General features: G+C 47.0%; 1 protein-coding gene and 1 long non-coding RNA gene across 5 annotated transcripts in view; one reads left to right on the top strand and one right to left on the bottom strand.

The window, feature by feature from the left end:
* LOC308571465 overlaps positions 1-24788 on the top strand; it is a 200873-nt gene that overhangs the window by 53021 nt on the left and 123064 nt on the right. The window lies entirely within an intron of this gene.
* Positions 1-24788, bottom strand: part of ETV4 (ETS variant transcription factor 4) — a 43732-nt gene that overhangs the window by 3928 nt on the left and 15016 nt on the right. For 2 of the 4 annotated variants that reach the window (XM_081166610.1, XM_081166612.1), the window contains 8 exons: positions 20453-20506; positions 18816-18942; positions 17556-17630; positions 14742-14992; positions 7605-7679; positions 6683-6751; positions 3478-3647; positions 2305-2406 (listed from right to left, as the gene is read on the bottom strand). In XM_081166610.1, coding sequence (XP_081022736.1) covers positions 2305-2406; positions 3478-3647; positions 6683-6751; positions 7605-7679; positions 14742-14992; positions 17556-17630; positions 18816-18942; positions 20453-20506 — 923 coding nt within the window. The remainder of the gene's footprint in view (positions 1-2304; positions 2407-3477; positions 3648-6682; positions 6752-7604; positions 7680-14741; positions 14993-17555; positions 17631-18815; positions 18943-20452; positions 20507-24788) is intronic. The other 2 variants (XM_081166611.1, XM_081166613.1) reach the window with 1 other exon arrangement.

The raw sequence follows: 24788 nt of genomic DNA, 5'->3' as shown, positions 1-24788 counted from the left end.
AGCACAGAATGAACTCAGGCTTGCTAGAGAGGTTAAAAGCAACAAAAAAGGCTTTTATGGGTATGTTCGTAGCAAAAGGAAGAACAAAGAAACAGTGGGGTCACTCAGAGGAGAAGATGGTGAAATGCAAACAGGGGACACAGAAAGGGCTGAACTCCTCAATGCCTTCTTTGCCTCAGTCTTCTCCGATAAAGAAAACAATGCCCGACCTGAAGAATTTGGAGCAAATGATTCAGCAGAGGAAACACAGCCCAGAATAACTAAGGAGATAGTACAAGAATACTTGGCTAGTTTAGATGTATTCAAGTCTCCAGGGCCAGATGAACTGCATCCAAGAGTATTAAAAGAACTGGCAGATGTGATCTCAGAACAACTGGCAGTCATCTTTGAGAATTCCTGGAGAACAGGCGAAGTCCCGGCAGACTGGAGGAGGGCAAATGTTGTCCCTATTTTCAAAAGGGGGGAAAGAGAGGACCCAAATAATTATCGCCCAGTCAGTCTGACATCAATACCAGGGAAGATTCTGGAGCAGATCATTAAGCAAACAGTCTGTGAGCACCTAGAAAGGAATGCTGTGATCACCAATAGTCAGCATGGATTTCTGAAAAATAAGTCATGTCAGACTAACCTGATCTCGTTTTTTGACAGAATTACAAGCCTGGTAGATGAAGGGAACGCAGTGGATGTAGCCTACCTTGATTTCAGCAAGGCATTTGACAAGGTGCCCCATGATATTCTTGTAAAGAAGCTGGTAAAATGCGGTCTTGACTCTGCTACCACTCAGTGGATTTGTAACTGGCTGACTGACCGAACCCAAAGGGTGCTCATCAATGGTTCCTCTTCATCCTGGAGAAGAGTGACTAGTGGGGTGCCACAGGGTTCTGTCTTGGGCCCAGTCTTATTCAACATCTTTATCAACAACTTGGATGATGGACTCAAGGGCATCCTGATCAAATTTGCAGATGACACCAAACTGGGAGGGGTGGCTAACACCCCAGAGGACAGGCTCACACTTCAAAACGACCTTGACAGATTAGAGAACTGGGCCAAAACAAACAAGATGAACTTTAACAGGGAGAAATGTAAAGTATTGCACTTGGGCAAAAAAAATGAGAGGCACAAATACAAGATGGGTGACACCTGGCTTGAGAGCAGTACATGTGAAAAGGATCTAGGAGTCTTGGTTGACCACAAACTTGACATGAGCCAACAGTGTGACACGGCAGCTAAAAAAGCCAATGCAATTCTGGGCTGCCTCAATAGGAGTATAGCATCAAGATCAAGGGAAGTAATAGTGCCACTGTATTCTGCTCTGGTCAGACCTCACCTGGAGTACTGTGTCCAGTTCTGGGCACCACAGTTCAAGAAGGACACTGACAAACTGGAACGTGTCCAGAGGAGGGCAACCAAAATGGTCAAAGGCCTGGAAACGATGCCTTATGAGGAACGGCTAAGGGAGCTGGGCATGTTTAGCCTGGAGAAGAGGAGGTTAAGGGGTGATATGATAGCCATGTTCAAATATATAAAAGGACGTCATATAGAGGAGGGAGAAAGGTTGTTTTCTGCTGCTCCAGAGAAGCGGACACGGAGCAATGGATCCAAACTACAAGAAAGAAGATTCCACCTAAACATTAGGAAGAACTTCCTGATAGGAAGAGCTGTTCGACAGTGGAATTTGCTGCCAAGGAGTGTGGTGGAGTCTCCTTCTTTGGAGGTCTTTAAGCAGAGGCTTGACAACCATATGTCAGGAGTGCTCTGATGGTGTTTCCTGCTTGGCAGGGGGTTGGACTCGATGGCCCTTGTGGTCTATTCCAACTCTATGATTCTATAATAAAAATGTGTGTGTGTGTATTTATATTATATATATATATGAACCCAACATTCTGAGCAGCATCTTTATTGCTTCATTCCCCCTTTCTTTTTTGTTTCTTTCCCTTTCTCCGATTCCTTTCTTCTTCCTGCTTCTTTCTCTCTTTTCCCTTTTTCATAGCTGTTTTTAAAAATAATTTCTATTAATGCATATGCTCCACACCCCTCCTAAGCTCAAACTGCACAGGCCGTGGAGGCGAATTTATTGTGGGGGGGAGAGAGGCACTGCCCCACCAACCTCAGTCTGCCCTCATTCAGCCCCCAACCTGCCGGCCTTCTTACAACCAGTCTCTGAGGCGACTCTCGCTATCATCCTCTCTATCCTTAGTCACAAGTATGACTTTGCAGAATTCAGGGGTGAGGACCAAACTGCACCCAAGCGCAACCCAACTTCAACTCCGGTCAACCGCTCTCCGCTCCAGACGCAAAACCAACCTTTTGCATAATGCCCTTTTCGTAATAGTAGCGAAGAGAGCGACTCAGCTTGTCGTAGTTCATGGCTGGGCGATTCTTCTGGATGCCCCAAAGCCGCGCCACCTGCAGCCGTGCCCATCGAAGGTGGGGAGCAGAGAGAAAAACAATGCTGGGTTTAATTCTATGCCCTTTAAAAATGTAGGGTTTTTTGGGGGGGGGGTTGGGTTGTTGTTTTTATTTTGATTATTCAGTACACCTGAAGGAGCGTCTCTGCCCCCATCGTTCTGCCTGGACACGGAGGTCCAGCTCCGAGGGCCTTCTGGCAGTTCCCTCACCACAAGAAGTGAAGTTACAGGAAACCAGGCACAGGGCCTTCTTGGTAGTGGCGCCCACCCTCCTATCAGATGTCAAGGAAATAAACAACTCTTTGACTTTTAGAAGACATCTGAAGGCAGCCCCATTTAGGGAAGTTTTTAATGTTTGATGTTTTAGCATGTTTTAATATCCTGTGGGTAGCCGCCCAGAGTGGCTGGGTAAACACAGCCAGATGGGTGGGGTATAATTAATAAATTAATTAGTATTAATATTTACATTGTGGTTTTATATTCTGATTTTATCCTGTGAACCGCCCTGAGACCTGCGGATATACAGTGGTACCTCGGGTTAAGAACTTAATTCGTTCTGGGGGTCCGTTCTTAACCTGAAACTGTTCTTAGCTTGAAACTGTTCTTACCCCATTAGCTAATGGGGCCTCCCACTGCCGCCACGTGATTTCTGTTCTCATCCTGAAGCAAAGTTCTTAACCCGAGGTACTATTTCTGGGTTAGTGGAGTCTGTAACCTGAAGCGTCTGTAACCCGAGGTACCATTGTAGAGCAGTATATAAATTCAATAAATAACAATAATGCGAAACACACCATGCCAAGGAACCTCAAAAAAAACAAAAAACCACCACGTTCGAACATCGAAGCCGGGTTTTATTTAGGGGGTACAAACTAGCTAGCTGGGCTGATGAGAAGGTGGCCTCTGAGTGCACGCAGAGTGCTCTTCCCTGTCCAGCAGTGGCCATTGGCACATTTATCGAAGTTTATTTGGAGAAGGAGAAAGGGAGGAGATAACAATATGCTGTAAATTGCACCGGAATCAAAACTTGGTGGGAAGTATAAAAATTAATTCAGCCTTAAACAAGACCCACCTCCTCTGGTTCAATGAGTTTGAATTCCATCCCTCGGCCTGTCCAGGCAATGAAATGGGAGTTGCTTGGGTCGTCCAGCAAAGCTACCAGGAACTGCCAAAGCTGTAGAGACCCCCGCCGTTGATAAGGGGGGCCCTCGCGGTACCCACCCCCTTCTTGCTTGATGTCCCCTGCCAAGCACAGCCAACATAATGAAAACAAGAAAAGAAACTGTGCCAACAAAAAAGGAATGGCAAGACAAACTGCTATGAGTATATTGAATTAACAGAGGCAATTAGAGATCACACTAGACAAGAGTTTCAAAAAGCATGGGGGAAATGCAGAGAATACGTCACAAAACAGTGCCCTAAAATACATACCTGGACTTGTTTCGATTAATGTCTGCAGGAGACTTTGTAGATATTTAAGTTATAATTAGAAAAATCTTAATAATTATCCATAAAGGAAACAGCTTATAAGAAGTAAATAAGGAAGCCAGATGCAGGATAAAGCAGGGGTCTGCAACCCGCGGCTCCGGAGCCGCATGTGGCTCTTTTACACCTTTGCCGCGGCCCCGGGGTGGATACTAGCGAGGGGAGGAGGCGCATTGTGCGCCCCGACACTCCCCACTGTGGTGGGCGCTGTACTGGCTGTGACGTCGCATGGGGGCGGTGCGTACGTTAGTCACGCACCGTCCCGATGTCACCTTCCCGCCCGCTGTCAGATCGCGGCTCCGGAGATATATTTGTTTTAAATGTCGCAATGGTTTTGTGGCTCCCAGTTTTTTTTTCCTTCGGAAACGGGTCCAAGTGGCTCTTTTTGTCTTAAAGGTTGCAGATCCCTGGGATAAAGGAAGTCTTTTATTTGGTTGTTTGTATTGTTGTATGTTATGCTTATTGTATGTTATGTTCACGTTTAATGAGGGTAGATTTCTGTATTGGGGGGGTTATGTTATGTTGTAAATAAAACTTTCAATAAATAAAAATAAATAAATAAATGAAAACAAGAAGCGCCCTGAATGTTAACTCTATTTTAACCAATAAGAACTCCAATTTTTTTTGCTCGGAACTCCAATTTTTCATTTTCCTCTCGGTAGTAGGGGAGAGGCATGCTCTGGGCATTAGGTGTGGGGCACTTTTAGTTCACCAGGCGCTGCCGAACTGCAACTCCCATTGGCCACGCCTGCTGGGGCTTGTGTGAGTTGCAACTCAGTTACAACTGGGGGCGGGGGCCCTTCTAGGGCCCGGAGGGGGGGGATTGTGTGGTCTCCAGGAAGGCTGATCGATCACCAAATGACTTATATCTGTGGGATACAGTTCCTTGACACTGCAATATTGCAAACAGTATGCTCAACAGTCTATAGTAACAACTTAACAACGTGGAAGGTACTGCGTCATTAAATCTCAAAAGAAAGGCTTGGACAACAGCCCGGATTGGAATGATTTAACAACTTGGGAGTTGATGCGTCGTTAAACTTCAAATGACAAATTTGGACAACAGCCCGGATTGGAAGATTGGAATGAAGTCAGGAAAAGCTGTGCTGGTAAACAGACAGTATATAAGCGCTCATCTCGCTTTATTGGCCGAGGGAGCCGGCGTACAGCTTCCGGGTCATGTGGCCAGCATGACTAAGCCGCTTCTGGCGAACCAGAGCAGCGCACGGAAACACCGTTTACCTTCCCGCTGGAGTGGTACCTATTTATCTACTTGCACTTTGACGTGCTTTCAAACTGCTAGGTTGGCAGGAGCAGGGACCAAGCAACAGGAGCTCACCCCGTCGCGGGGATTCAAACCACTGACCTTCTGATCGGCAGGTCCTAGGCTCTGTGGTTTAACCCCCAGCGCCACCTGCATCCAAAGTGGCTGGTAGCCAGGTGCAAAAGGCGCCTGGCAAATTTCGAACGTTGGCCCAAAGTTCATTGCTCCCTCTATTATCAAACTTAGGTCCTGAATGCCAAAAGGTAAGTAGCCAAAATAAGACCAGTAGCAAACAAAGAGGCAGGTGTCAGTATGCTTGGTGGAACCCCAGGTTTTGCAGAGGTATATAAATATTTGCAAAAGACCTCCAAAACAGCCCCAGGGGGACTCAGTAGTATGGAGCCCTGAACATCCATTGGAAAAGAAAACTATAAAATCGTGACTGGGTGGAAGAGAGAACAGAGGGACCTTCTTGGAAACCAGTGTGGTTAGCTGGTACCCGGAATAGGAGCGCTCCCATTAGAAGATGGAGATACACTGCAACCTTTTGTTGCAGGTTTTCCACATTACTTCATATATTGCAGGGCAGATAAGAGTCTGGCAATAAGGCAGATTCCCGAGCTAAGACTTGCTTCAAATTAAGCCCTGGAAGAGAGTAAGAATTTTACCTTATATAAAATAACTCCAGCACAAAGTCTATAGGCAACTCTCAACTTATGCCGGAGTTACGTTCTGGGGGTGGTTCCTAAAGCCAAAATTACGTAGTCATACCTCTGCTTACTTATCCCTCTGGATATGGAAACTTCAGGATGCGAACGCAGCAAACCCGGAAGTATTCTTCTGATTTTGCCGCACGCGCAAACGCAGAAGCGTTCTACGTGCTGTGCGCATGCGCAGAAGCGGTCCTCCAGTTGCGAATTCCTCGGAATGCGGCCAGATCTCTGGAACGGATCTCGTTTGCAACCGGAGGTACCACTGTATTTTCAAAACACATGGGGCTCCTTGGCGGTTGGGATTGCCAAAGTCCTTTTCCCCAGATGCCCACCCCCTTTTTTCTCATCAATGAGGTAAGACGCAATGGCCTAGCCACATGCTCCAACACACACACACACACACACCTCTATTACAATCTGGATTTCAAATTTAGTTTTTCCAGTTCTAGTTCCACCTGAAGTTTCAGAGAGGAAGGCAGATTTCAGCTTTGGGCAAGACAATGTAGATCATTGCTCCGGTTCTGATGATAAGGTTTGATTTGGTTCCTTACCAGAATCATGCACAAGACAAAAGGCCCTACATTTAAATGCCACAAATCTCCAAGGCTGTAAAGACTTGGGCTTTTCTTCATATGGAGGGATTATGATCTGTGGCTCATAGCTGGACATTCTGGTTCAGATTTCTTTAATTTTTTTGTTTTACTGAATACTTAATTCATGCAAAACGTTTCCTTAGCTCAATCAGGCGGCCTTTGAAAAGATGGCGGATGCCCAGTGGTGCAGCTCATATAACCCAGGGCAATTGCGTATCTGACCTTCAAACTTCTCAGGGACGACGCAGACGTCATCAGCGAACGGCCGCGCCTGTTTCTCATAACTGTACCCTGTGGAAACAAAGAACAAATCAGCAGGGCGTGCTGATTTTTTTCCAACTTTCACATTCCAAAATGAGGGGTACTAAACACTTTTCACATGGATTCGAAAAGATAGCTTGGCTAAATGAACATAATTTAGTTTTGCTTGCTGAATAACTGCGTAAAAAAAGATCTGGCTTGCAGTAGGAGTCTTGAACGTTCCCGTTTGGGGGATGATTGACTGAATCATCAACCAGGGTTAGCTGCCAGAACTTTCTTTCCAGTGCTCCGGATTGGCTGGGACTGGTCACGTGTCCCAGTGCTCCTCACAACACTCCAGGTTGGCTGGGAGTGATCACATGACAACCACTCACCCCTATAAAAGCTTCGAACGCCACATGCATTCCCTTGGTGTCGCCCAACCAGGGTTGTGTGACATGGAAACTCTGCAATGCTCAGAAAGTACTTGATTTTCTTACTGGCCCATATGTACTGCAGCTGAACTCAAAATATAGTGGTACCTCAGGTTAAGAACTTAATTTGTTCTGGAGGTCTGTTCTTAACCTGAAACTGTTCTTAATCTGAAGCACCAATTTAGCAAGTGGGGCCTCCCACTGCCGCTGCACAATTTCTGTTCTCATCCTGAAGCAAAGTTCTTAACCCGAGGTACTATTTCTGGGTTAGCGGAGTCTGTAACCTGAAGCGTCTGTAACCCAAGGTACTACTGTACAGAAAACAAAGGACAGATCCTTTCCTGAGTGTATAATCCTGCCTTTTACTAGTCAGCCTGGTCACGTGTGTAGACTGAGAAATGGCTAACAGCCCAGCTAATAGGAGATATTGGCTTGCAGACAAGAAAAGGCCTTCAAGGAAAATGCCTCACCGAGTGTGCCGTCGGCATTGGAATGTCCTGGGAAGGGTTCCACATTCATATACATCGAATGGCAGCTCGGGACATCTAGAAGACAGACACAAAGATACAAAAGACAAACAGGTCAAATCAGTAATGATACATTGGGCAAGAGACTTTGGGTACCATATACAACTTACAGCTTGGGAGAAGTTACGGAATTTAAAGTTCACAGCATGTTAGCAAAAATGTATAAAACATGCTCAAATGTATGCTGGAAATGTAAGGAAAAGGAAGGCACCTTCTATCATATGTGGTGGAATTGTAAGGTAGTAAAAGGATTTTGGGAAATGATATATAACGAGTTGGAAAAAAATGTTTAAAATAACCTTTGCTAAAAAAAACCTGAAGCCTTCCTTTTAGGAATTCTAAGTGCCGAAATCCCAAGGGAGCAGAAAAGACTATTTATGTATGCGAGCACTACTGCACGGATGTTATTAGCCCAGAGATGGAAGGAAGATAGAGTCCCGACCAGAGAAGAATGGCAGATGGAGTTGACGGATTATGCCGAAATGGCTAAACTGACTGGAAGAATCAGAAAGCAGGAAGACCAAAATTTTAATAAGGAATGGGGAATTTTAAAAAAAACTTATCTTAAAGACCACTGTAAACAGTTAAAACCGTTAGTAGGATTGGAATATCACTTGTAGTTTAAGGCTGAATTCTGGACACAAATAGAGATGTAAAAGATTTGGATCATTGTAAAAGATGCAGGAGGAAATGATTAATAATGGGACCCACAAAGGGGAGGATGGAAGTCCAAGAGATTCCTCGGGATCTTGTTTTTATGATTTAAGTTTGATATATCTCTGTAAAATTTTAATTTGAAAAACCAAATTAATAATGATGATGATGATGATGATGATGATGACAGACAGACAGACATACAGACACAAATTGCTGGGTTGAGTAGGCAGGATTTGGCTTCCACCCTCCAGAGGTGCAAATCCTAAAAGTGGTGGCTTCATATTTGTGGAATACTCTCTCTGGAGAAAATCAGCCAGCCAGGCAGCCCACCACCATATTAGACAGACTCTACTAAAGGGTGGCACTGTGGGTTAAACCACAGCGCCTAGGGTTTGCCAATCAGAAGGTCGGCGGTTCAAATCCCTGCGACGGGGTCAGCGCCCGTTGCTCAGTCCCAGCTCCTGCCAACCTAGCAGTTCAAAAGCACGTCAAGTACAAGTAGATAAATAGGTACCGCTCCGGCGGGAAGGTAAACGGCATTTCCATGCGCTGCTCTGGTTCGCCAGAAGTGGCTTAGTCATGCTGGCCACATGACCCAGAAGCTGTACGCCGGCTTCCTCAGCCAGTAAAGCGAGATGAGCGCCGCAACCCCAGAGTCGTTCGCGACTGGATCTAATGGTCAGGGGTCCCTTTACCTTTACCTTTACTAACACTTCATTAACACACTGTAATAATATTTACGATTGATTTTACAGTATGGCAGGTGGAAAGGTTTGATTCTTTGGATTATTACACTAAATCGCTTTAATGTTTTGAGCTCAACTAAAGCTCTTTTTGCCCCCACAAGCCTGCCCCCCCCCCTGCATTAAAACCCAACAATGAAACCCGGCTCTGAACAACAGTGTATTTCAAATGCATGGGTTACATGTTTAAAAGTTGGTGTTATAGGAATTCTAAGGTCTTATGGTGCCAGCAAAGGTCCGTATAGTTAAAGCTATGGTTTTCCCAGTAGTGATGTATGGAAGTGAGAGCTGGACCATAAAGAAGGCTGATCGCCGAAGAATTGACGCTTTTGAATTATGGTGCTGGAGGAGACTCTTGAGAGTCCCATGGACTGCAAGAAGATCAAACCTATCCATTCTGAAGGAAATCAGCCCTGAGTGCTCAGTGGAAGGACAGATCCTGAAGCTGAGGCTCCAATACTTTGGCCACCTCATGAGAAGAGAAGACTCCCTGGAAAGGACCCCTGATGCTGGGAAAGATGGAGGGCACAAGGAAAAGGGGACGACAGAGGACGAGATGGTTGGACAGTGTTCGCGAAGCTACCAGCATGAGTTTGACCAAACTGTGGGAGGCAGTGGAAGACAGGAGTGCCTGGCGTGCTCTGGTCCATGGGGTCACAAAGAGTTGGACACAACTGAACAACAACAACAAGGTCTTATGGGGGGGTTGAGTACCCTGTTGCAACAGTTTAATAAAGAACAGGCTTACTAGCTGCTTTGCTTCTCAACATTCTCTGGTTGGCCTCTGTTATTTTCTCCTACCAATAGAGAAGCTACATAAGGACTCTATACGGGCTCTAAGGGGAAAGGACCATTTTTTTCTTATAACATTGGTAAGACGGGCTTCTTTCCCCAAAGCAGCCTGTGGTTTTGCAAGGTTCAGCGGAGAGGATGGGGCAGCCCAGGAAAGGCCTTTAAAGGCTGCCCATGGAGAAAATTAAGGGCTGCCGGAAAGAGGGGGCTGGTTTTTCTTCCGGCTTCTCTGGCAGCCAAAGAAGCCCCTGTTCTACCCAGGCATTTCGACGCCTCGGGGAGTCAGAAGTTGCATGCCCAGACTTTCTTCCCTCTGGGCTTTGAGCCAAGCAAGATTTGGCTCCGGTTACCAGCCTGTGCGCTGATGTCAGCTGCCCATAAGGCGAGCAGCCTTGCTGTAATCCGACACCCCGCCAGCCCAGAGCCCAGTTCCTGTGCCTCCATTTTGTGAATGAAATTCCTTTCCGCTCCATTCAGCAACAGGAGGGCTCCCTGCCAGGAAGCAGAGGCAGGCGGGGGGGGGGAGGCGGCTCGAGGTTATGCAACGTAATGCAATGGCAGGCCTTCAGAAGAAGCACAGCAGCGCCTCTTCGCTCCCTCCCTGCTAGTATTTGAAGGTCACAAAATGTCACGGCACCCTGGAGCGGAATAACTGCGTGCCGTCGGCGTTTGATAAGCTTAAAAGCGAAGGCGCAATTTAAGCAAGGGGGTGGATGGAAAGGAAACCCCGGCAACCTCACAGGCCAGATAAAAGTCTCCAGCCAGATGAAAGGGTTGCCAGTTTCTTTTTGTACACAGAAATGGTACAGCGGTACCTTGGTTCCCAAACTTAATCCGTTCCGGAAATCCGTTCCAAAACCAAAGCGTTTCCAAAACCAAGGCGCGCTTTCCCATAGAAAGTAATGCAAAACGGATTAATCCGTTCCAGATTTTGAAAAACAACCCCTAAAACAGCAGTTTAACATGAATTTTACTATCAAACGCAGGGGTCAGCAACCTTTTTCAGCCATGGGCGGGTCTACCGTCTCTCAGACCGTGTGGTGGGCCGGACTATATTTTGGGGGGAAAATATATGAATGAATTCCTATGCCCCACAAATAACCCAGAGATGCATTTTAAATAAAAGGACACATTCTACTCATGTAAAAACACCAGGCAGGCCCCACAAATAACCCAGAGATGCATTTTTTTAAAAAGGACACGTTCTACATTCTACTCGTGTAAAAACACGCTGATTCCCGGGCCGTCTGCAGGCTGGAGTGAGAAGGCGATTGGGCTGCATCCGGCCCACGGGCCTTAGGTTGCCTACTCCTGATCTAATGAGACCATGGATCCATAAAACGAAAGCAATAAACAATGTACTGCAGTCACACAATCAATCAATCAGTAGCTGAACTGGGTTTCACACAGTTACAAAAACAAAACAAAAAAGCCACAGAAATAAAAACACAAAATAAATAGCAAAAACAGATAGACCTCAGCGCAACACTCAAATCGGAAGCGTAACACTCAAAATGGAGCACATTCAGCTTCCAAAAAAGGTTCACAAACCAGAACACTTACTTCCGGGTTTGCAGTGTTTGGGTTCCAAGTTGTTTTGAGTACCAAGGCGTTTGAGAACCAAAGTACCACTGTATTATTAAGTGGGGCAATTGAATAGATACATAAACTACCTGAAAATGATTTACAGATCTAACTCCGAGTAGACTTGCTAAAATGTATTAAGTCCGAATCAGATAAGTGCTGGAGATGTAACAGGGTTGAGGGTACATTTCATCATATGTGGTGGACTTGTAAAAGGGTAAAAGAGTTTTGGGAAATGATATACAATGAATTGTATATACAATGAATTGAAAAAAAAAGTTTTAAAATACCTTTCAAAAAAAAACCAAACCAAACCACATAACCCAGAGTCCCTTTTCGTTGGGGAAAATTCAGACGGAAATTCCCAGGTGTCAAAAAAGACTATTTATGTATGCTACCACTGCGGCCCATGTTTCGTTAGCCCAAAAATGGAAAATGAGTGAGGTCCCAACTAAAGAAGAATGGCAACTTAAAAACTGATGGAATACAGCGGTGCCTCGCAAGAAGAAATTAATTCGTTCCGCGAGTTTTTTCGTCTAGCAAATTTTTCGTCTTGCGAAGCACGGTGTCGGAAAAGTTTTGGAAAAGCTTCAAAAATCACCAAAAACCTCAAAAAAGGCTACCACACCGCATTCTATGAGTTGCTCCTCGAAGTCAAGTCGCAACTATATTAACAGTGTTAAGAAAAAGGAAACAAACTTGCAAGACGTTTCCGTCTTGCGAAGCAAGCCCATAGGGAAATTCGTCTTGTGAAGCAGCTCAAAAACGGAAAACCCTTTCGTCTAGCGAGTTTTTCGTCTTGCGAGGCATTCGTCTTGCGGGGCACCACTGTATGTGCAACTTGCAGATTTAACATATAGAATAAGAGAACAAGAAGAACATACGTTTAAAGAAGATTGGAAAATGTTTACTGAATATATGGGTGAGAATTGTGTTCATTTAAAAACACTGGTAGCAGTAAGATAAATTCAACAGTGTAAATAAGTTTTGGTGGATGTGATAACAGAATACTGAATGGTTTAGTTTATGTGAAATATGGAGGGATATATGGTATGCAAAATGAACCATGGAAAGAGAAGAAGGGAAGTCATTGATATTGTAAATAATAATAATAATAATAATAATAATAATAATAATAATAATAATAACAACAACAATAATTTATTATTTATACCCCGCCAATCTGGCTGGGTTTCCCCAGCCACTCTGGGCAGCTTCCAACCGAATATTAGAAACAATGCCGCATCAAACATTAAAAGCTTCCCTAAACAGGGCCACCTTCTTTTAAAAATAAAAGAGTTGCTTATTGCCTTGACATCTGCTGGGAGGGCGTTCCACAGGGCAGGTGCCACCACTGAGAAGGCCCTCTGCCTGGTTCCCTGTAACCTCACTTCTTGCAGGGAGGGAACCACCAGAAGGCCCTTGGTGGTGGACCTCAGTGTCTGGGCTGTATGATGGGGGTGGAGACGCTCCTTCAGGTATCTTGGGCTGAGGCTGTTTAGGGCTTTAAAGGTCAGCACCCACACTTTGAATTGTGCTTGGAAGTGTACTGGATGTTTAAACAAGTACAGTGGTACCTCGGGTTAAGAACTTAATTCATTCTGGAGGTCCGTTCTTAACCTGAAACTGTTCTTAACCTGAGGTACCACTTTAACTAATGGGGCCTTCCACTGCTGCCACACAATTTCTGTTCTCATCCTGAAGCAAAGTTCTTAACCCGAGGTACTATTTCTGGGTTAGCGAAGTCTGTAACCTGAAGCATCTGTAACCTGAAGCGTCTGTAACCCGAGGTACCACTGTATATAAAATTGCAAAACAGAAAACGTAATAAAAATCATATAAAAGAAAAGAAAAGAAAAAGTAAAGTACGATTAAGTAGAACTGTTGCATAGATACATAAATGTCAAAGCCCAGTTTGATCCCCACTCTGGTCTTAGAAGGCTATTAAAAAAACTGAATGAGAGGACCAATCTCACTGGAGAGGGTTTCGTTTATCCAGGGCAGGGGATAGGTTTGTAGGAGGTTTGTAGCTGGAGATGGTCCTGGAAGAACTTATTCAGAGATCTTGTAGTGCGTAAGCTATCCCTCCAGAGTGAGATGCGCGCAAGAGAGGAGGGTAGGCTTGCCTAAAGAACAGCCACCACCTTTTGATCACATCTCACAGGCTCATTAGCTTGCAAGCTATGAAACCGAGCACAGAAACATTCCAGGCTGAGAAGTAAAAGGAAATGAGTAAAGAAAGAAAAGATTGCCTCTCAGTCAAAGAAAGGAAGGGAGGGGGAGAGGTGCAACCTGGCTGAAAGTGACCTGTGGCTAGAAAGGAAGGAAGGAAGGAAGGAAGGAAGGAAGGAAGGAAGGAAGGAAGGAAGGAAGGAAGGAAGGAAGGAAGGAAGGAAGGAAGTTGGATAGACTTATTTTGTCATTGTTGCCCCAAAAGTAGAAGAATACTGAGACGGTTAAGACCAATAAGTTTGGGGAAGCAGTTGAGTGTGGGATGAGAGGCTGCAAGCTTTCAAGATTCATCGAAGTTATAGTTGGCTGATGAAGAATTCTATGAACCCGAAAAGCTTGTACATTTCCATAACATAATCAATAACTTAAGAAAAAGCAGCTTTTAAAAACACACACAAAATGGGCTGTGTGATTGTACATTAAGGTACATTACGGAACTGCAGAAAGAGGGGGGAAGGAAGTCAAGTTTTGAATGTTAAAATGATTGTAAATTAGTGAAATGTATAAACCTGAAAAGCATTAAAAATATATATTATTTTTAAAGGACCACTTCCATGTTTTGGGTGCTCTGTGCATGACACCCCAACCCCACCCCACCCTTCAGAAAAGGGGCCCCACAAAGATGACTCTGCAGGGCTAATGGGCTTTGATACGCTGTGCTGAATAAAAATACTAGAGCAGGGGTCAGCAAACTTTTTCAGCAGGGGGCCGGTCCACTGTCCCTCAGACCTTGTGGGGGCCAGATTATATATTTTTTTTGGGGGGGGGAATGAATTCCTATGCCCCACAAATAACCCAGAAATGAATTTTAAATAAAAGCACACATTCTACTCATCTAAAAACACCAGGCAGGCTCCACAAATAACCCAGAGGTGCATTTTAAATAAAAGCACACATTCTGCTCTTGTAAAAATAGGCTGATTCCCAGACCATCCGTGGGCCAGATTTAAAAGGCGATTGGGCCAGATCCAGCCCCCGGGCCTTAGTTTGCCTACCAATGTACTAGAGTATCTCATTTCTCTCTCTCACACACACACCCCCCACAATTCAGCCCGACTCTCTCACTGCCTACCTGCGTCAAAAGCATAGTCCATCTGCTCCTGTTTGATTACCACTCCTGCTGCATATCGGGAGCTGCTACCGGCCCCCAGCGGGTTTGCCTGGTCGTACATTGGGTCGTGGAACTCCTGCTTGAAGCCCTGGGCTGGGTACGGGAGGCATGGGGCAGACAGCGGGCGCTGATATGCCGGCGGGGCGTCCGATCCCAAGGCTTGAGAGGTGGGGAAGGATTGGCCCATCTCGCCGCGCAGCTGGTACGAGGAGCTGGGAGGAGGACAGAAAGACAATGGGCATAGAATAACAGGATTACAGACTTCGATGGAACCCTGGTGATCATCTAGTCTCACCCCCCCACGCCCGGCGCTGGGTGCAACTACAGGCATTCTGCTTAAAAGGCCTCCAGCGAAAGCTAAGATTTAAGAAACGCACTACAGTCGTATCTTGGAAGTTGAACGGAATCCGTTCCGGAAGTCTGTCTGACTTCCAAAATGTTCGGAAACCAAAGAACGGCTTCTGATTGGCTGCAGGAAGCTCCGGAATCTTTTGCCTAACAAGGGGCTCAAACCCACAACCCTGAGATTCAGAGCCCCCTGCTCTACCGACAGAGCTATCGCCCATCTTGTGGCAAAGGCTCCCAGGCATGTGATCTGGAATGCCAGGTGAATTCAGCAGGGCTTAGCTGCAGGTTAGCTTGCATTCTGCTCAACATTTCCAAGCAGCCCGAGTTTCTGATCTCCAGCATGCCGGGTTGAGAAGGCGCCAAATAGGCTAACTGGTCGGCAGCAGGCCGAGACTAGTTGGGGTTTAGCCATACCCCGGAAAAATGGGCACTCACAGATAGCCTGCAGGTATGTTTTGCATTGGAAGTGAAAAGTGAACACGATGCTCAGCTCTGAAGATCTCTATATCTGTCTTTCTGTCTGTCTCTCGATCTCTTTGCTGGGTTTGGATTATGGGATAGGGCAGAGGAGCTTCCTGGAAGTTTGTTTGAATTCTAAAATTAAACCATTCTGGGGAGCGATGTGTTAGCCCGTCACACAGAGAGAGAGAGTACTGTGAAACCTCTAAGACTAATATATGTCAGGTAAAGGTAAAGGATCCCTGGATGGTTAAGTCCAGTCAAACGGGGTTGTGGCGCTCATCTCACTTTCAGGCCGAGGGAGCCGGCATTTGTCCACAGACAGCTTTCTAGGTCATATGGCCAGCGCGACTAAACTGCTTCTGGCACAACAGGACACCGTGACAGAAACCAGAGTGCACGGAAATGCCGTTTACAAATGCCGTTGGCTATGCTTCCTAGGCTTGATGAGAGCTGTGGTTCAACAGCATCTGGAGAGGAGGAAAACCATGCGCTCCACTTTGAGCTCCTTGGAAGAAAAGGTGGTATAGAAATATAATAAATAAAAATAAAAGATATACAACCAAAAGGTAAAGGTAAAGGGACCCCTGACCATTAGGTCCAGTTGTGACTGACTCTGGGGTTGCGCCGCTCATCTCGCTTTACCGGCCAAGGTAGCAGCGTACAGCTTCCGGGTCATGTGGCCAGCATGACTAAGCCACTTCTGGCGAACCAGAGCAGCGCACGGAAACACTGTTTACCTTCCCGCCAGAGTGGTACCTATTTATCTACTTGCACTTTGACGTGCTCTCGAACTGCTAGGTTGGCAGGAGCAGGGACCGAGCAACGGGAGCTCACCGTTACGTGGATTTGAACCGCCAACTTTCTGATTGGCAAGTCCTAGGCTTTGTGGTTTAACCCACAGCGCCACCCGTGTCCCTAGAACCAAAAGCTAGGGTAAAGCTTTTCTGAAATAAGAGTCAAGATTCAGGGGGCTCTTTCCCCACCCCAGCCACTAAAAATAAATAAAATTTAAAATATAGGGACCCTGCCCAAGCGATGGGGAACCTGCAGCTCTCCATCTGTTGTTGGACTAGAACTCCCATAGTATCTGCCCACTGATGGCCATTTGTGGACCAGCAATAGCCGGAGGACCACAGCTTCCCCCTCTTGCCCTACCCACTAGCGATCCAGTTGACTACTTAGCTCAGGAGCTGGTAGTGTTTAAAGCAACTGAACCACATGTGTAGCACCCTCTTCCCGAGAGGCCCACCAGAGCCCTAGCCTGAGCATATGTCGGAGTAAATATTATTGCAGTCAGACCAACAATTCATGTTTTGCTAGAGAGGCGTATGAAGGGGCTGAGGCTCACAGAGCTCTCTTGTAAAAGAGAGCACTCTGTGAGATCACTTCCTTTGTCTGCCTTGGCAGGAAACTGTGACACTACATACTTCCTTCCTGCCTCCTCTATCTTCATTGGGCTTCCTAGCTGACCCCATGTGCATGTCTGAGCTCATCATTTTTGAACTGAGATTTTGTACTTTTGTAACTTAGTAGTTATAAGCCTGCCTTCATATTGCTACTGTAATCGCTGCTTCAATACCTAGATTATGTAAGTAAACACTACTTTTATTTCTTCACAAAACAATGTGTGTGTGATTGTTGCTTTTTAAAGGGAAGGGGTAATACCAGGAAAATCCAGTCTGCCTTATAGCATCCTGGATTGTTGTTTCTAGAAGGTTAAATCCACCTTGTCTTAGCTTCCACGGTTAACCTGCAAAGGATGCTACTCTGCTGATCTCGCTAATGTGAGCAAGGAAGGATAACAGCTAGGCAATATATCCTCTCCTAGTGTCTAAATCCATCCCTGCAGAAACATTTAAGTCTTTCAAGGACTCCTGGCATTTGGTGGCTGGGAGGTCAAGCTTGAGCCTGCAGGATTGGTTGGGATGCATTGCGAAACGATACCTGCTCAATGCCATGGCTCACCTGTGCTCCATAAGGTATGCCCGTCCGGGCGCAGCCTGGGGTAGGCTGTGGGAGCTCACAAAGTTTGACTCTTGCCTAGAAAAATACGCAAGCATCAGTTGCAGGCGGATATACATCTTTCTTGCTCCCACTGACCTCCTCCACTTATCCCAGCATAACCCTGACACATGGTAACTGGCGCGATTCTCAAACAGTTCCTCATTTTTCTTAGTGACCTCATTCTCTGGGTACAGATCATTACGTAGCTAACAGGGTGGATTTGATTCAAATCAAATCAATTTAAATCACTAGTCAGTAAGACTTGATTTAAACCATTTTTTTTACAGAAAGACTCATTCCTGCTGGTATAATCTTAATATTTGCAACCAGATGAAAGTTTTATTTTTGGAATAATAAATTTTCAGAGTAGACAGATAAATTGTGAAATTATTGTGAGGTTTAATAAGTTAACTGTTTATATTGGGACAACTTTTCTTCTGTACTTTATTGGAAGGAGAAAAACAATCACTTCCTTAATAACAATTTGAACCATTTATTTAACTAAAACAATAACATTATAGTCTATGTATCCATGTTTGTTAACTGATGTGGTTAAACAATTGAAAAAAGACTTAGACTGAGTTTTAGCACACATGAAAAACTTAAAACAAATCCTTTTTTCCTGATGAATAGCCTTTGGACTATAATATAACTTAAATAGAAAACCATCTTTAGATTTTTTTTCCTCCAAAAGCATTTTATTTTAAAAATCCAATTGAAATAAAAAAAATCCAATTTATATTTTTAAATTTATTTATTTATTAAATCATTGATTTTTATCCACCCTGGTAGCCAAAACAGCACCACCCATGCACAAGAGGAAAGTATCAGCAGACAAGGGAAACCTTGAAGTTTGCAGCAGTATAAAAAAGTATTGGGCTGGAGGAACCCTTAAAGGTGGTGGGAGGGGGGGAATGGATGGGAGGGAGGAAAATCTCCAAAGCAACCCAATGAGGACTGTGTATGTTTAGTGGGCACGGAATGCTGCCTGGCTGTTTCTGGGGAGAGGTGGGATGGAGTGACCAGGAAAAGGGCATATCTTGCTAGCTGGCCACTTGAAGAAGCTCGAGTCAGTAGAATCCTCATACGGACAGATTGCAAGCACATTGATTCTTAACGCTTTCAAGGAACACTGGAAACGCATCTCATAATGACAGGTGTGCTTCAGGTGAATGTCAGATCAGGGGAGATGGGTTAGAACCCACTCACCCAAAACATTACCTGGCGTAAAGGCATTGCTCCCCATTACGGTACTGGTAAGGCTGTCTGCGCCGGCAGGACCCCGCTGCTTCCGAACATGGGCTCTGGGGCTCCTTCTTGATCTTAGCTGGGGGGCTGTGAAGGGCTACTGGGAAAAGGAAATCGAGTCATCAAGGCCTTCCAACAGGAAAGAGCCTGCGTTATGACTGGGTTGGGGAGCCCGCAGTGGCGTAGTGTGGGTTGTCAGCACCCGGGGCAAGGCAAGTAATTTGCGCCCCCTAACCCGTGGATTTGCGCCCCCTAACCCTAACCCCCAGATGTTGCGCCCGGTGCAGCCGGGCCACCCCTGCACCCCCCACGCTACGCCACTGGGAGCCCGTGGTTCTCCAGAAGCTATCGGACTCCAACTCCCATCAACCCTAGTCCAGCGTGGCCAGTGGCCAGCCATCATGGGAGTTGTAGTCCCAACATTTGGAAGGCCAAGCCTAGGCAGTGTGTATGGAGGTCCTGGGCTCTCTCAGCCTCACTCAAAAGGAAAGCGGAGCAAAACGTTTGGCACCAGCTTGGCTGCAGGAGTTGCCAGAAGGAGGTGTACAGGGCACCATCCAACCATCTCAGGGGTGCTACTTTGGATTTGTGTAGGGTTTACTCCCTTTGTACAGCAGGCTAACTTCTACATCTCCCTCTCTAGCCTATATCCAGGAAAGCCAAATAATAATAATAATAATTTATTATTTCTGCCCCACCCACCTGGCTAGGCTTCCCCAGCCATTCTGGGCGGCTCCCAACAGAATATTAAAAACACAATAAAACATCAAACACTGAAAACTTCCCTAAACAGGGCTGCCTTTAGATGACTCCTAAAATCAGATAGTTGTTTATTTCCTTGACATCTGATGGGAGGGCGTTCCACAGGGAGGGCGCCACTACCAAGAAGGCCCTCTGCCTGCTTCCCTGTAACCACACTTCTCACAGTGAGGGAACCACCAGAAGGACCTCCATGTCTGGGCTGGACAATAGGGGTGGAGACGCTCCCTCAGGTATACTGGTCCGATGCTGTTTAGGGTTTTAAAGGTCAGCACCAACACTTTTAATTGTGCTCAGAAACGTATTGGGAGCCAAAGTAGGTCTTTCAGGACCGGTGTCATATGGTCTCGGCGGCCACTCCCAGTCACCAGTCTCACTGTCGCATTCTGGATTAGTTGTAGTTTCTGAATCACCTTCAAAGGCAGCCCCACATAGAGCGCATTGCAGTAGTTCATGTGGGAGATAACCAGAGCATGCACCGCTCTGGCGGGGCATTCCACAGACAGGTAGGGTCTCAACCTGTGTACCAGATGGAGCTGGTAGACAGCTGCCCTGGACAATGCCAAAAGCACTGTCAGAGTTCAAGATGGGGGTGGGGGCAGGAGGGAAAGCATTCAAGGAGATTGCAAAGCATGATGGGTGTCAGGCAGAGGGACTTTGAGGGCTACATCTGACTTGCAGGCCTGAGGTTCTCCACTTCCCAGTTCAGCGCATGCCAGTTGTGCGAAAGGGATCAGGCATGCTGGCGTTCCAGACATTTGCATCACCTTCTGGTTTCTCCCACTAAAGCCCTACCTTCCCCTCCTCCTCCTCCTCCTCCTCCTCGCCATCTCCCCAGCCAGAGTACTTACAGTTTTCTGAATGAAAGTCAGGCACAAATTGCTCATCGCTGTCTGGAACTTGAGCTGCAAAAGGGCAAGAGAGAAGAGAAAGCAACGTTTGGCATCAAACTCGGCGCTCTATTAAAACCAGGCTCCAGAAGAAATAAGGCAGCAGGGATTGTGGCGGGGGGTGTGGGTGTGGGGGGAGGGATGTGGAGAACTAGCTTGCACATGAGACGATGGGAAAAGGATCACTGCCAGGAGACGGGAGCCAGTTTCCCCCTTGGGACTCCAGTCACTTCTACGTAATCTTTTCCCCCCAGTAGGTTTGCCCATTAGCACGGCTGGCTGTTTTCCTCCCTCCGGAGGATCAAAAACTCAGGTGCTCTGCTTCCTTTCCCACTGTGCAGCGCCGATCTCTTAGCGCTTGGGGCGATGCTGCAATAGAAGACCAGGCTAGCTTGGTCCAGCTCAAGAGACAGGACGCCACAAAAGAGCAGCGCCATGCAGCCGAGGGATCCAGACCACAGTAAGGTACAAGCAGCAAGAGATAAGGCAAGCCAGAGCAAGCTGCTGGTGGGAGCCAGTGTGGCATAGTGGTTAGAGTGCTGGCCTAGGAGCTGGGAGACTGGGGTTCAAATCCCTACTCGGCCATAAGCTTATTGTGTGACCTTGAGGCATTCACCGTCTCTCAGCCTCACTGAGTTGCTGTAAGGATAAACCGGGAGAAGGAGAACCCTGGGAACTGTAGTTTGCTAAGGGTGCTGAGGGTTGTTAGCAGCATTAGAAACTCAGGTATATAACTTATTCAGTACCTTAAACCTAGGCTGCCGTCGCCACCACAGATTGTCTAAGCGCCATTTCTTTTCATTGATGTTTGCTGCTGTTGCTCATTTATACGTTAGTCCTTATTGTCATTGTCCCATACAGAACAACGAAATTGAAAAAATCTACCTCAGACATTCAAAAACCAACAAGCCATTTCTATGCCACTTTATATTTAAAAGGAGAAATCTCAAAGCGGTTTACAACACATCAAAACATCAAATTAAACAATGCAGAAGGAAACTTAATTCAAGCTTTGAGGAAAATATTTCAGAACCTTCTCTAGGTGACATTTTGCTTTCCCCAGTCGCCAGCCCGGCATCCAGAGATCTCCACGTGGTCGCAATACACTAAACACAAAACGTGCCTGGCTAATTTCAAACACTGGTTGTTAGAGACCCCAGATCCCCACGCAGAGCTACAATTTCCAAAGTGGTTCAAGAGTCAGTCCTTTCCAGGGAATTACAGTGGTACCTCGGTTTTCGAGTGCCTCAGAAGCCTAACATTTCGTTTTTCAAACGCCAAAAACCCAGAAGTGAGTGCTTCTGTTTTTGAACGCGCCTCAGAAGTTGAACGGCTTCCGAGGCGCGTTTCTCAATTTTCTCAATTGATTTTGCCAACCACCCATTGCGCCTCAGTTGTTGAACATCTTAGAAGTCAATCGGTTTTCCGGAATGGATTACATTCGACAACTGAAGTACCACTGTATAGCTCCCTGAGGGGAATGAGGTCTGTGCACCCAGGGGCGGAGCTAGCCGTCCGCAGGGGCGGGGTGAGCATCCCAGGGGGGCGTTGCCCATGACAAGCATCCTGGGGGGCAGGGCAGTGATGTCAAACCCCCCCCCCGGGATGACACCCGGCGCGGTGCGCGCTGCACCCACCGCACCCTCCTTCCTTCGCCAGTGGGTCTCCTAAGAACAAGAACAGGGTGGTAATATACTGTTGCAAGATGGCAAAGAGATGGGGGATATCGAAATGTGGAGGAAGCCAGGAAAGGGATGTCGTATGAGAGGAAGAAATGTGGCAGTGCCCTGGTAGGAATGCAGACGATATCGCACCAGGGATGGGCAGCCTATTCACTGCAAAAAGGCAGCTGAATGCACACATAGCCAATGCTAAAAGCTAAGTGGCTTCTGTGAAAAGGGATCTCCTGCCTTTATCTGTTCTGTGATCACTCTCTGGCTTCCATTAGGTTTCCCAAGCTAGGTTAGGGAATTTGACAGCACAGTCCTTATATATTGAGTTCAACGAGGTTTACTCCCAGGTAAAGCTGCGAGTGCAGCTTTCTCCCAACTGAAGTGCAGAGTGTTTGAGGACCAGGACATTCACAGGGGAACCAAAATGCTTGTTTACAAAGCTATTGTGCTACCAACCTTACTGTATGCTCGTGAAATGTGGGCCACTTATAAACACCGTCTCAAACACCTCAAAAGATTCCATCAACGGTGTCTCCGAAACATTTTACACATCACTTGGGAAGACAGGTGAACTAATGCCAGTGTACTGGAAGAAGCAAAGATCACCAGTGTTGAAGCAATGATTCTTAAACATCAACTTTGTTGGACTGGTCATGTTGTTCAGATGCCTGATTATCGTCTTCCAAAGCAACTACTCTATTCCGAACTTAAAAATGGAAAGTGCAATGCTGGTGGTCAACAAAAGAGGTTTAAAGACTCTCTCAGGGCAAATCTAAAAAATGTAGTACAAACACCGACAACTGGGAAACACTGGCCTGTGAGCGCTCCAGTTGGAGAACAGCCTTTACCAAAGGCATCATGGGCTTTGAAGACGCTCGAACCCGGGACAAAAGGAAGAAACGCGCTAAGAGGAAGGCACACTTGGCAAATCCACACCGTGATCAACTCCCACCCGGAAATCTATGTCCCCACTGTGGAAGGATGTGTGGATTGAGAATTGGCCTCCACAGTCACTTACAGACTCACTTTTAAAACCGTGTTCATGGAAGACAATTTTACTCGGCTACGAGTGATCGCCAAAGAAGAAGACACCCAGGTAAACAGATATGGAGCCACAGGTGAGAGCCGAGTCCAGGGTGGGGAGGAAGAAGAAGAAGAGGAGTTTGGATTTGATATCCCGCTTTATCACTACCCGAAGGAGTCTCAAAGCGACTAACATTCTTCTTTCCCTTCCTTCCCCACAACAAACACTCTGTGAGGTGAGTGGGGCTGAGAGACTTCAGAGAAGTGTGACTAGCCCAAGGTCACCCAGCAGCTGCATGTGGAGGAGCGGGGAAGCGAACCCGGTTCACCAGATTACGAGACTACCGCTCTTAACCACTACACCACACTGGCTCACAGGTGACAAACTACCCCAGAAGGAGCAGGACATCAGCAGTTTGACGCCACCCCCAGAGGCGCACTCCATTGTCTCTCAAGGCAGAAAGATGCCAACAAAGCAGATCTAGGGTAGCAGGCCAAGAACAAGTCATACCAAATTATTATTTTACCAGGGATAGCTCTAAAATGCTACCATGTCACATAAAATGATGTAATATCTCTGAAATGATAAAAATAAGCAATCCACTGTCTGGTTTCACTTGCACTTTAAATCCATCAGTCTCAATTCCCTGAGCCACCCCCACCCCATCCCTGGACAATTCATGTTTCTTTCATATGCATGTCTTGTTTCCGCTTGCGTAGTATAAATAGAACTTCTCTGAGGGGCTTGTGCTTTTTAATGCCTTCCACATGGCACTGAATTAAAGGGATATTCCACACAACTTTGACCTGGCTTGGACTAATGAAAGGAAAGGGGGGGAAGCTGGAAAACTGAAAATGGAATACCAAATATAGGACACTGCCTTCTCCCAAGTCAGACAGTTACCGTATTTTTCGCCCCATAAGACGCACTTTTTCCCCTCCAAAAATGAAGGGGAAATGTGCCTGCGTCTTATGGGGCGAATGCAGGCTTTCGCTGAAGCCTGGAGAGCGAGGGGGGTCGGTGCGTACCGACCCCTCTCGCTCTCCAGGCTTCAGGAAGCTCTGCGCAACCCTCGGGAGACCGGCTCCGAGGGTTGCGCAGAGCTGCCTGCAATCCCGGGACCAGCGCAGCTCTGCCCGGCCACCGGGAGCCTGGGGAGAAGCTCCGCCCCGCTCCCGGTGGCCCTGCAGAGCTGCCTGCGCTCCTGGGACCAGCGCAGCTCTGCCCGGCCACCGGGAGCCGGGGGAGAAGCTCCGCCCCACTCCCGGTGGCCGTGCACAGCTGCCTGCGCTCCTGGGACCAGCGCAGCTCTGCCCGGCCACCGGGAACCGGGGGAGAAGCTCCGCCCCGCTCCCGGTGGCCGTGCAGAGCTGCCTGCGCTCCTGGGACCAGCGCAGCTCTGCCCGGCCACCGGGAGCCGGGGGAGAAGCTCCGCCCCGCTCCCGGTGGCCCTGCAGAGCTGCCTGCGCTCCTGGGACCAGCGCAGCTCTGCCCGGCCACCGGGAGCCGGGGGAGAAGCTCCGCCCCGCTCCCGGTGGCCCTGCAGAGCTGCCTGCGCTCCTGGGACCAGCGCAGCTCTGCCCGGCCACCGGGAGCCGGG

This window comes from Podarcis bocagei, assembly GCF_964188305.1.
Source record: "Podarcis bocagei genome assembly, chromosome: 13".
NCBI lineage: Eukaryota > Metazoa > Chordata > Lepidosauria > Squamata > Lacertidae > Podarcis > Podarcis bocagei.
This window is presented reverse-complemented; position numbering and strand designations above follow the sequence as displayed.